Source organism: Pseudorasbora parva, chromosome 4 (genome assembly GCF_024679245.1).
Source record: "Pseudorasbora parva isolate DD20220531a chromosome 4, ASM2467924v1, whole genome shotgun sequence".
Taxonomy (NCBI): Eukaryota; Metazoa; Chordata; class Actinopteri; order Cypriniformes; family Gobionidae; genus Pseudorasbora; species Pseudorasbora parva.
The window spans coordinates 5,091,893-5,105,357 of NC_090175.1; the positions used below are offsets into that span (position 1 = coordinate 5,091,893).

General features: G+C 43.2%; 1 protein-coding gene across 1 annotated transcript in view; it reads left to right on the top strand.

Moving 5' to 3' along the window:
* Positions 1-838: 838 nt before the first annotated feature.
* The window catches only part of LOC137073734 (sialoadhesin-like), a 29,801-nt gene continuing 17,174 nt past the window's right edge, over positions 839-13,465 (top strand). The window contains exons 1-4 of the mRNA XM_067442440.1: positions 839-1,202; positions 9,649-9,693; positions 10,038-10,382; positions 10,481-10,729. Of these exons, the coding sequence (XP_067298541.1) occupies positions 839-1,202; positions 9,649-9,693; positions 10,038-10,382; positions 10,481-10,729 (1,003 nt within the window). The remainder of the gene's footprint in view (positions 1,203-9,648; positions 9,694-10,037; positions 10,383-10,480; positions 10,730-13,465) is intronic.

Sequence of the window (13,465 nt, forward strand, 5' to 3'; positions counted from 1 at the left end):
GCCCTAGCTGCGGCGGGATCGCTCAGAGCTGGCCCTCCCAGGGGCGGACGACCGAGGTCGTTCCGAGCCCGCAGCTCTGGGAAAAAACGATGCTGTGTTCCCGCCGTTAACAACGCTTCGGGCCTCATCGTTTTCCCGCGTACGTGCGCCGTCCCAGCCGCCTCGAATTCGACCTGCGGCGGGGCAGCGAATGCGTGCGCACACCGAAAATCCTCCCCGACTAAGCTCTGCCGGGTGGCCGCTTCAGGGGGTCGGGCAGGGGGTTCGGTGGGTACCAGAGACCAGCCTCGAGAGGCTGGTTCCCCTAGTAGAATATATCGGCGCATGGATGTGCCTCCCGAATATTTCTGCTTGGGTCCTGAGTACAGTGGGAAGGGGGTACAGAATACAGTTCAGAGTTCCACCACCGAAGTTCAGCGGGGTGGTCTGGACTGTGGTCCCCCCGGCCCAGAGGCAGGTTATGGAACAAGAAGTGCAGTCTCTGCTGGTCAAGGGGGCGATAGAGAAAATCCCTCCGCCAGACAGGGAGTCGGGCTTTTACAGCCGTTATTTCATTGTTCCCAAAAAGGGTGGAGTCTTACGTCCAATATTAGATCTGAGGTACTTGAATCGGTCTCTGAGGAGATTCAGGTTCAAGATGCTCACAATTCAAATGATCGTGAATCTGATCCAGTTCGAGGACTGGTTCGTCACGATAGATCTAAAGGACGCATATTTTCATGTCTCCATCCTTCCTGCCCACAGGAAGTTCCTGAGGTTCGCTTTCGGGGGCGAAGCGTGCCAATATCGGGTACTTCCTTTCGGTCTAGCTCTTTCCCCTCGCACCTTCACGAAGTGCATGGATGCAGCTCTGGCCCCTATGAGGCTGCAGGGCATCCGTGTGCTGAATTACATCGACAACTGGCTCATTATGGCAAAGTCGCACGAGATGGCGATTCGGCATCGAGATGTCATTTTAGCCCATCTCAGGTGCTTGGGGCTGAGACTGAACACGGCCAAGAGCGTGTTAATACCCGCCCAGAGGACCACGTTCCTCGGGGTGGTATGGGACTCAACCTCGATGCGAGCGAGCATGTCTACCGCATGGGTGGGTTCTATACTGGCGGAGGTCTCAGGAGTGAAGCTAGGCCACAGCCGCACTGTGAAGCAGTTTCAGAGACTGCTGGGACTCATGGCAGCAGCATCCAACGTGATTCCGTTGGGTCTGCTATACATGAGGCCCCTCCAGTGGTGGCTAGGAACCAAGGGGTTTTCCTCGAGGGGAAAACCCTTCCGTATGATCAGGGTAACGCGCAGATGCCTTCGTTCCCTTGTCATATGGAAGAATCCGAGGTTCCTGTCCCAAGGGCCTGTGTTAGGAGCATTATGTTGCAGGAAGATCCTTTCAACAGACGCCTCCCTCACGGGCTGGGGCGCGGTCATGGAAGGCCGGTTCATGAGGGGTTCGTGGGGACCCCAACATTCCTCCTGGCACATAAATTGCTTGGAAATGTTGGCGGTTTACAAAGCTTTGAGGAGCTTTCTCCCAGACCTTCACGGCCACCATGTCCTGATACGATCCGACAATACGTCAGTGGTATCGTATCTGAATCACCAGGGGGGTCTGAGGTCGCGCCCACTATGCAGGTTGGCGCTCCAGATCCTCTTGTGGTCCCAGGGGAAACTGTCGTCTCTCAGAGCGGTGTATGTCCCAGGGGACCAGAACCAGGGAGCGGATGTCCTGTCGAGGCAGGGGCTGAGGCCCGGGGAGTGGCGGCTCCACCCAGAGGTGGTGGAGGCCATGTGCGAGAGGTTCGGCCCAGTGGAAGTGGATCTGTTTGCATCCGTAGAAACGACCCACTGCCCACTGTGGTTCAGCCTCAGGCCTCCAGCCCCGTAGGGGCTGGACGCCATGACACAGACGTGGCCGAGGCAGCGTCTGTACGCATTTCCCCCGATCATTCTGCTCCCGGGAGTACTAGAGCGAGTCCGCCGGGAGGGCATCAGCCTCCTATTAGTGGCACCCCGGTGGCCGTCCCGAGCTTGGTTCTCCGACATTGTGGCACTTCTAGACGGAACCCCATGGCAGGTCCCTCTGAGGAGGGATTTGCTGTCTCAGGCAGGGGGTGTGATTTTCCACCCCAGGCCAGAGTTGTGGAACCTCTGGGTCTGGCCCCTGAGGGGGCACAGTACCTAGAGGAGGGTCTGCCACAAGAGGTCGTTGAGACCATTCTCAGCTCTAGGGCTCCCTCTACGAGGAAACTGTATAGCCTAAAGTGGAATGTCTTCACTAGCTGGTGTAGAGAGGGGGGTGGACCCAGTTGACTGCGCAGTCGCTGCAGTGCTGAAGTTCCTTCAAGACCGTTTCTCCGCCGGTTTGACCCCATCCACTCTGAAGGTGTATGTGGCTGCCATAGGGGCTTTCCACTCGCCTTTGGAAGGGGGCCTTTGGGTAGACACCACTTAGTTGTACGTTTTCTCCGTGGGGCTAGGAGATTGAGGCCTGCGGCTCATCCCAGAGTCCCGGCTTGGGACCTGGCAGTGGTTCTGGAAGGACTGGCTGAGGCTCACTCTACGAGGGGCTTGGCCTCCTCGGTGGCCCTCCTTTCGGGAGCCTCACTTATTGAGATTTGTGAGGCGGCGGGTTGGGCTAATCCACACACCTTTATAAGATTTTATAAGCTGGACCTCCCGGCTACGCCGGGTGCTAGAGTGCTTGCGTCCTGAGTGTGCCTGGGTTTCCAGCTTCACACCAGGATGGGCGTGTCTCGGTGTGGCATAGTGGGTATTGACGTTCCCAGAGTGTCGTCACTCGACGACGCAGTGTTGAGTTCCCTCGATATAGGGAACGTCTCGGGTTACTATTGTAACCCTTGTTCCCTGAGAGGGAACGAGACACTGCGTCTCGTCGCCACACCTGCACGTAGAGCGCTCGCTTCATCGCAAAGGCTGTCTGTTGTTTGGGGCGGCGCCTTCTTATAGCTTCCGCGTACGCCGTCGCCGGTTACGTCAAGACGTTGCACCAATCGGATTGGTGGCTGATTTCATTCATACTTCAGAGCCGTCACGCTGGGGGCGTTCCCAGAGTGTCGTCACTCGACGACGCAGTGTCTCGTTCCCTCTCAGGGAACAAGGGTTACAATAGTAACCCGAGACGTTTTGTGGGTTACCGTTGTGCTGAAGAGTAGAGCCTGTGCTTCAGTCCAGGATGAGCAGAGAAACATTGATGATATGCTGCCTGATGCTTTATTTAACGGCAGTGACTGAGTTTGCTGATGCGTGTGTGCTATTGCTCACAATGAACCGCAAAGACTGAAGTTAAAGTCATGTTTCTAAATTCTTTCACTACTACACCTTACACATGTGAAATGACTCAAATGAAGTTTTATGATGCACCTATAAATACTAGTTTTAAAATGAGAACTGTTTGAAGCAATCAGTTTTCCAAATGAAAAGTTACCTCTCATGGTATTATTACGGTAAAATACTGTAAAAAAGGAGAGCTGTATATAAACAGTAGAGGGCTGTAAAATAACAGTACATTGCTGGAACCACAGCTGCCAGTAGATTACCATTATTTTACGACACAATTTTTTACAGTGTACTAATGTAACCAATTACAGACCTATTAGTATTCTTCCAGTAATTTCCAAAGTAATTGAAAAGGTAATTTGTAGCCAGTTAATAGAGTTTTTAAATCTTGGTTCTTTTCCTCTACATCCAATGCAGTTTGGATTTAGGGCACGTCATTCCACAGAGACGGCAAACTGTTACTTTGTTGAACAAATTAAATCCAGTCTTGATGGAGGAGGTGTTGTTGGTGCTTTCTTCCTTGATTTTAAGAAGGCTTTTGACACTGTAAATCATAATGTACTTTTATCTAAATTGTCAAAGTTTAATTTTTCTATTAATACATTAACATGGATGGAATCATATCTAAACACAAGGAAACAATGTAGAAGAATTAATGATATATGCTCATCGTTTTTTGACTGCACTATTGGAGTCCCACAGGGATCTATTCTTGGACCAGTTTTATTTGGTTTATATATTAATGATCTACCCACTGTGTGTCCAGAGGTCCAATTTCAGATGTATGCAGATGATACAGTAATTTATACCCATGCTAAAACAAAAGAGCAAGCTGCTATCAAACTGACTGCTGCACTGGACAAAATCTCAGATTGGTTAAATCACTCTTTTCTTACTCTTAATGTGAGTAAAACAGTGGCAATGTATTTCTCTATCAAAAGAAATGATAAGCATCAACCAGATATTTTAATTAAAGGTGAAGCAATAAATATTGTAGAGTATTTTAAATACCTGGGTATGATTATAGATTCAAATTTAAATTTCAAGAAACATGTGAAAAAGGTTTCTAGATGTGTTAGAGCAAGCTTAATGGTTTTCCGGAATATTAGACATCAGTTACCTGTGGCTGCGGCTAAGCTTTTTATGCATACAATGATTTTTCCACATTTATCGTATTGTGCTACAAGCTGGTCTCAAGCAAATGTAACAACATTGAAGCCATTATATAATCTCTATAAGCAAACTGTCAAAGTTTTAGACAAAAAATCAAGGAGCTATCATCACTGCATTATCATCAGAAATGATAAATTATTGACGTTTGATAGTTTTTTATTCTTTGCAGATATGTGTTTGATGTACAAGTTAATTCATGATCTTGCTCCACCACCTCTTAAACAGTGTATTACTTTCTGTAAAGACAACTCTAGGGAAACCAGGGCATCTACTAGAGGCGATTGTTCAGTTAAATTAAAAAAAACTGTATTTGGACAATCTGCATTCTCATATAGAGCAGCAGAAAGATGGAATTCATTGCCGGTTCATATTAGAGATTATACATCATTTAGTATTTTTAAAACGGAACTTAAATTATGGTGTAAGAAAAATCAGTTATGTGATCATTAATTATTTTTATTATTGCATATATGTATGTATGTGTATATGTGTATATGTATGTATATGTGTATGTGCATGTATGTATGTATGTATGTATATATGTATATGTATATATATATATATATATATATATATATATATATATGTATATATATATATATATATATATATATATATATATATGTGTGTGTGTGTGTGTGTGTGTGTGTGTGTGTGTGTGTGTGTGTGTGTGTGTGTGTTTGTATATATGTATGTGTGTGTATGTATATGTATATATATATATAATATTATTATTATTATTATTTTTTGTTTATTTTATTTTATTTTTATATGAATTTCTATCTGATTCAATATTTCTGATATTCTGATATTATTTTTTTCTTTTTTTTTCTTTTTTTTTCCTTCTTCTTTCTTTCTTGGATTGTAATTGAATGCTGTAATTGTATTGAACATCATCCTGCCCAGGGACCGCAGATGCAAATTAGCTATTTTAGCTAACTCTGGCACAACATTTGGGTTGTGTATGGTCCCTGTTAAATAAATAAATAAACTAAACTAAACTAAACTATATTGCGGTATATCTAAATCTCAAATTGCACGACTTCAGCCAAAATGCTGCTGCCAGATTTCTTTTAAAGCGTCGTAAATATGAACATGTCACTCCTATTCTTAGATCACTTCATTGGCTACCGATTTGTCAGAGAATAGATTTTAAAATTCTCCTCTTCGTCTATAAATCCCTTCATAACAAAGCGCCTGTCTATCTATCTGAACTCCTTCACTCTTATACTCCTTCCAGAAGACTCCGTTCTTGTGATCATGCTTTGCTGGTCGTTCCACACGCTAGACGGAAGCGTAGAGGTGAGCGTGCATTTGCGGTAGCAGGGCCACGACTCTGGAATACCCTGCCTTTAGAGATCAGGCTGGCCCCTACCCTGTCTATTTTTAAGTCACTGTTAAAAACTTTTCTATTTTCTTTAGTGTACTGATTACCCTGATGTGTTTGACTTTTAAAAGTTGTGCTTTTTATTTTTTACTCTGTTCTGGTTTTATTTTTATGTATGTATGCTATTCTTGACCTTCTGTAAAGCACTTTGGTCAGCCTGGGGGCTGTGGGAAATGTGCTATATAAATAAAATTGAACTTGAACTACCCTAGCAACCCAAATCCAAGGTGGTTATCTTCACATCTGAATGTCATAGAGGAATGGGGGTGGGTTATATCATTCATACTGGCAAGGAGCTTTGGAGTATCATTATGGGATGGTGTCAAGCCACTCACATAGCAACCACCCAGAATACCCTAGCAACAGCCCACCAACCACCCAGAACACCATAGTAACTGCCTAGCAACCACCTAGTAACCACCTGGAATACCTTAGCAACCGCCTAGCAATGCCCTAACATCCACCTAGAACACACTAGCAACCGCCTAGCAATCATCCATAACGCCGTAGCAACCGCCTAGCAACCACCCAGAATACCTTAGTAATGCCCTAGCAACCACCTATAATACCATGGCAACCACCTAACAACAGCCTAGCAAACCACCTCGAATATTTTAGCAACACCCTAGCAACCACCCAGAATACCCTAGCAACTGCCTAACAACCACCCAGAATACCTTAGCAAACATCTACCAACGCCCTACCAACAACCCATAATCCCCAATGAACCAGCCATAACACCCTAGCAACCGCCTAGCAACCTCCCATAATACCTTAGCAACCACCTAGCAAAACCCTAGCAACCACCCAGAATACCTTAGCAACCACATTGCAACACCCTAGCAACCACCTCGCAATCATTTAGAGTACCCTAGCAACCGTTCAAACATGAATAAGCCATATCTCAGCACCAGAACATCGTACAGACATGGGGGTGGGCTCTTTTGTTTTTGGGTGAGAAACCAGTATACACAACATAGCAACCGGGCCCGAGTTGTATCGCACTTGCAAGGACAACTCACAATTTCTTCAGGAATTGTACATTCTAGATATTGTTATTTAAAGTTATATTTAAAGTTATAAATACAACCAAATAACAATGAAGTAATAATACAAAATAATTACTTACACACATGCCAACACACACATGTACACATCACACACATGTAAACACATGAACACAGGCAAACACATGAATGTAGTGCATGTAAACACATGAACGGACACATGCAACGCATACGCGCATACGCGCGTACACACACACACACACACACACACACACACACACACACACACACACACACACACACACACACACACACACACACACACACTATGATGCATGAAACAGTGGTATTTTGAACTAAAACATTGAATCTATGCCTATTTCACCGACATTTCTCACAGTTTCAGCACAGAAAAGACAAGCTTCACTTACCAATCCATGTCTAGATCAAGGGTATTCAACATCTGAATATGCAGTCTCTGTGTCTGAAGAGTCCCTCTCAGCCGCCTTCCAAGTGTCAAAGATAAACTCAATAGCCTCCTGACTTGTATGCACTGTCTTTGCCATGTTTTTGTCCTTTTTTAATTGTTTTGGATTCTAAAAATCCTCTAAAACTCTGCCGCGCTCCGTGTGCCGCGCATCCATTAAATATGGATATTTTTCTTATTCAAACGCATCAAATAGAATCAGAAGGCTCTATTAACCCATCGGAGCACATTATTTGACGGACAGCTGTATTTTTTATCGACTTATTTTATGGAAAACAACTGCTACTAACGTTACTTCTGCTGGGATTAACGTTAGCCTGGACTTTTTAAATATAACTATATTAAAATATAACTGATTGTATTTGTCTGAAAGAAGAATGTCATATACATCTATGATGACTTGAGTAAATTATAGGCTTGGTGTCATTTCTGGGTGAATTAACCCTTTCAGCATTCATTTTCAACATTTAGCAGCAATAGATAAAGGCTTAAAGCAGGTTGGAACTGTTTTTCTTTGCGGAAGCTTTGCGTAAGAGCTAATAAAATATTTAATCTCAAGACAATATTTTGTCTAATTTATTTGAGACTAGTAAGGCAAGGCAAGTTTATTTGTATAACACATTTCATACCCAATGGCAATTCAAAGTGCTTTACAGAGAAATTAATTAAAACAGCGGTAACAAATGCATGAGAAAAAAGAATACCATATGGACGAATAAAAAATTAAAAACAAGCATAGTTAAAACAGTCGTAAAGATAATAATAGTAATAAAAAATAAATAATAATTAAAAAAATAAGATTAAATAAAATAAAATGGTCAAATCCACAATAATGGTCTGATATAAAAACAAACATTCTTCAGTTTACAGCCTACATACATGTACCATCTTAATTAGAGCACCTCTCCTTCAATTCTTTCTCAAACACGTTCATAACATCCATTCCCTTTCGGGGAACTCGAGCTGCGTCGAAGTGCTGTGAGAACGCCTCTGCGTTAATGCGTCGTGAAGCGCGTGTAGAACCATTCCATCGGAAAATCGATCGTTCGTCGGCGTGATGACGTCATCGACCGGAAGCTATAAAGCGTCCGTGAAAACAAACAGGAACTAGCTTCTGTGCCTTCAGCAAGCGATCTGTGTGAACCTGTCTGTCTATTTGAAGAGTTTTTCCACCCTTTTTGTTAAATATTTCATATATTAACAAAGAAAAGAGAAAATAAACATCGACATCCGACGAAGGACTGTTCCAATGTCGAGGATCCTCGGTATTTCAACCAAGGACTGAGTCCTTCATTCGAAAAATATGTCATATACAGGAAAGGATGCATATGAGTAGCCTTCGCGCTCTTCGCGTTCTCAAATCACCCATAATCCTATGCGCGCAGCTTTGCTATCTTCAGACGTTCCCGGAGTCGGAGCGTGAATGGGGCAAATATGCTTGTATCGGGGTTTGTAAATGGGAAGGAAGGAGGTGGGAACCGGCAAACGTTCAACAACTTTATAATAAATAATAAACAAAACGAAAGTAATGCGGGCGACTGCCCGCACACACATAATAAAACATAAACCAACCATAACATAAAGTCCAGGCCTAGTCCTTCCACGCTCCTCCAATTATACTGCCGTCACTGCCGTGAGCCGAGACCGGTGTGCCGATCAGCTGCCGCTCATTATCACTCCACCGGCCCGCTCTCACGGTCCCTCACCAAGCTGCTTGCCACAATGCTTTTACCAAACATTTGTTATTCCGTAGTAAATATAAGTAAAGTATAACGTTTAAATGGTACAAATTACTACTGTATTGATATAAAAAAATACAAATAACGTTACACATAACGCTATTGATGGCCAACGGACCTTTTCACTGACGTAATGACGTGCACTTGCTAGCCTGTTCCATTTGCGTGTTCTCCGAATGCTAAAGAGGAGCCTCGCCTCGCCTCTGAAGGAAGTGACTTAGAAGGATCAGTCCCTCCAAGGAAGATTCCTTGACATTGAGAAACACCTATTGGCTCTCGTCTGCTTCGTCACAGATTGCGACATGCCGTGTTTTAGTTTTTAGTTTGTGGTGAATGAAAAACGTGCGCGCCTTCAAATAGTTCAATTAAGTTTAAATTAAATAACTTAAATTCTCTGTAACGTTACCTCATACAAAACTATATCACCAGAGAGGACTGCGACTGGTACCGCTTTTGACATTTTCACAATAAAGAAATGATTGTGATTACACTTTTGTTAGTTATGTTTTTCTTTATACATTTTCATTTTTAAAAAATGGTTATGTGTAGGTTTAGAGGTTTGAGTGAGATTAGGGGCTCAAAATATAATTTTAATGCTATTAATATTGAGTTTTTAGAGTGTATAAATGAGCTTAGAGCTGATGGACAAAAAACTCAATATTTGAATGTCATTATATGTATCGTGTTGTTCTTGGCTAATTTCTTGCTTCTCTCAACTCTTTCTCAACTTCACACTTCATTATCACTCAATTCTGAGAAGACAAGCTTCTATTTCCTGCAAAGAGTTACTGTTTTCAAGTTGTAAAAAAAAAAAATACATATATATATTGTTTTTTGTTTTGTTTTTCAGTGAAAAAGGTTATTCTGTTAAAAAAAAAAAATTATCATGTTTCCACGGTGTGTTGTATCTGATCATAAAACATGTTCATAATGTGATGACTTCTGTGTTTCAGGGGTTTCTAGTGCTGGTTGGGGTGTGAGTTACAGTCCTTCACACATCTGTGCACTAAAGGACTCAACAGTGATAATGAGATGCTCTTATACATACCCTACTGGACATCAGATCAGGAACGTGTTCTGGACCAAAGACTATATAGGGGGTGAAGAGCATCCAGATCTGGCTGAGGACCCTGAATACAGTCAGAGGCTTCAGTATCTGGGAGATAAACAGCAGATCTGCACCGTCAGACTGAGTCATGTGACACTGAAGGATTCACACGAGTACTATTTCAGATTCACTACTGATAAAGATGGTGGGAGATGGACTGGTAATCCAGGAGTGACTCTTACTGTCACAGGTGAGTTTCATGAGGTTTATCTCTTCTTCTGTGCATTATGTTGAATAATAATCAGTGTATGACAGCAGCACTAGATATAATGTGTGTGTTGTGTTCAGATCTTCAGGTGGAGTCTCCTGAGAGAGTGACAGAGGGAGATTCAGTCCGTCTGACATGTAAAAGCAGCTGCACTCTGACTGACAGAGCAACATTCATCTGGTCCAGAAACTCACAGCCATTAACTGAGAGAAGAGACGGAAACAATGAACTCCTGCTGCAGTCAGTCAGAAGAGAGGATGCAGGCAGATATAGCTGTGCTGTACACGGACACACTCACACATCGCCTGATGTTCATCTCCATGTCATGTGTGAGTACAGATTCATCATTTCTCTTTAAAGTTCTCTTTGAAAAGCTAGCAGAGTTTAAAACTACATAACGCTAATAAATGATCAGTCAGTTGTGTGGGAGCTTTTGTGTTATCACTAAAATCTGAGAGAAAAAAGATAATGTGTCTCAAAAAGTGTTGTCAATTTCTAAAATGGCATGTAAATTATGAATATAAATATATAAATAAAATTTCACCTTAAGCAATGGCAGCTGGCCAATAGACGGCACTGCTCTCCCTGAACAACACAAAATAATTAGTGGTGCTTGCGGTAGCATGGCATCACTATTGTTCTCCACCATGCTTATTATTATTCTTCTGGACAAATATTTTGGCACGCTTCTCCTCCCACAGTTTTTGTCACAGACCCACCACTGGATAGTCAAATCGTGCGGATTATTCTGGAATGAATGGAGTCACCTTCAACACTTCCTAGCTATGCCCTAGCAACCACTTTTGAGCATATAAGCCCTGAGCTATAAAGTTTATCCGCTTTTAGATCGACGAGGGTCCAGAACCTAGGTATTATTTTTGACCAGCATTTAAAATTTGACAGACATATCTCCTCTGTCATTGGATCTAGTTTTTAGTCTTCTGTCTAAAATTAAAAACTTTCTCTCCCCTAAAACTCTCGAAATGGCTGTTCATGCGTTTGTTACATCGCGTCTAGATTACTGCAATTCTTTATATTGCGGTATATCTAAATCTCAAATTGCACGACTTCAGCTTGTCCAAAATGCTGCTGCCAGATTTCTTTTAAAGCGTCGTAAATATGAACATGTCACTCCTATTCTTAGATCACTTCATTGGCTGCCGATTTGTCAGAGAATAGATTTTAAAATTCTCCTCTTTGTATATAGATCCCTTCATAACAAATCGCCTGTCTATCTATCTGAACTCCTTCACTCTTATACTCCTTCCAGAAGACTCCGTTCTTGTGATCATGCTTTGCTGGTCGTTCCACACGCTAGACGGAAGCGTAGAGGTGAGCGTGCATTTGTGGTAGCAGGGCCACGACTCTGGAATACCCTGCCTTTAGAGATCAGGCTGGCCCCTACCCTGTCTATTTTTAAGTCACTGTTAAAAACTTTTCTATTTTCTTTAGTGTACTGATTACCCTGATGTGTTTGACTTTTAAAAGTTGTGCTTTTTATTTTTTACTCTGTTCTGGTTTTATTTTTATGTATGTATGCTATTCTTGACCTTCTGTAAAGCACTTTGGTCAGCCTGGGGGCTGTGGGAAATGTGCTATATAAATAAAATTGAACTTGAACTACCCTAGCAACCCAAATCCAAGGTGGTTATCTTCACATCTGAATGTCATAGAGGAATGGGGGTGGGTTATATCATTCATACTGGCAAGGAGCTTTGGAGTATCATTATGGGATGGTGTCAAGCCACTCACATAGCAACCACCCAGAATACCCTAGCAACAGCCCACCAACCACCCAGAACACCATAGTAACTGCCTAGCAACCGCCTAGTAACCACCTGGAATACCTTAGCAACCGCCTAGCAACGCCCTAACATCCACCTAGAACACACTAGCAACCGCCTAGCAATCACCCAGAACGCCCTAGCAACCGCCTAGCAACCACCCAGAATACCTTAGCAATGCCCTAGCAACCACCTATAATACCATGGCAAACCACCTAACTACAGCCTAGCAAACCACCTCGAATATTTTAGCAACACTCTAGCAACCACCCAGAATACCCTAGCAACCGCCTAACAACCACCCAGAATACCTTAGCAAACATCTACCAACGCCCTACCAACAACCCATAATCCCCAATGAACCAGCCATAACACCCTAGCAACCGCCTAGCAACCTCCCATAATACCTTAGCAACCACCTAGCAAAACCCTAGAAACCACCCAGAATACCTTAGCAACCACATTGCAACACCCTAGCAACCTTCTAGCAATAATTTAGAGTACCCTAGCAACCGTACAAACACATGAATAAGCCATATCTCAGCACCAGAACATCGTACAGACATGGGGGTGGGCTCTTTTGTTTTTGGGTGAGAAACCAGTATACACAACATAGCAACCGGGCCCGAGTTGTATCGCACTTGCAAGGACAACTCACAATTTCTTCAGGAATTGTACATTCTAGATATTGTTATTTAAAGTTACATTTAAAGTTATAAATACAACCAAATAACAATGAAGTAATAATACAAAATAATTACTTTGTCACGTCACATACAAAGGAAGGGGTGCGAGGACTCAAGTGCAGAAAATGTTAATTTATTATAAAATAAAACATAAACACAAAACAACAACCCACGAGGGGGAAAAACACATAATAGAATAATAAAAATACAAACTTAAACAAACCAACAGAATCACGGGGAGGACGGAAGACGCAGACATTACACAAGGATCCAACACAGACTGACAAACACAAGGAGCTTATAAGGGAAAGGAATCAAGAGGGAACAGGTGGGAGAAATCAACACTAATCAGATAACAAGGGGGAGGGATCAGACAATGACAGGAGCACATGCTAGACATGACAAAACCCACATGTGCACACAAGACAGGACAGGCATGTGACATTACCCCCTCCTTAAGGAGCGGCTACCAGACGCTCCACTATGGACGGGAGGGACAGACCAGGGCGGGACAGACCAGGGCGGGACGGGAGGGACAGACCAGGGGGGCACGGGAGGGACAGACCAGGGGGGCACGGGAGGGACAGACCATGGG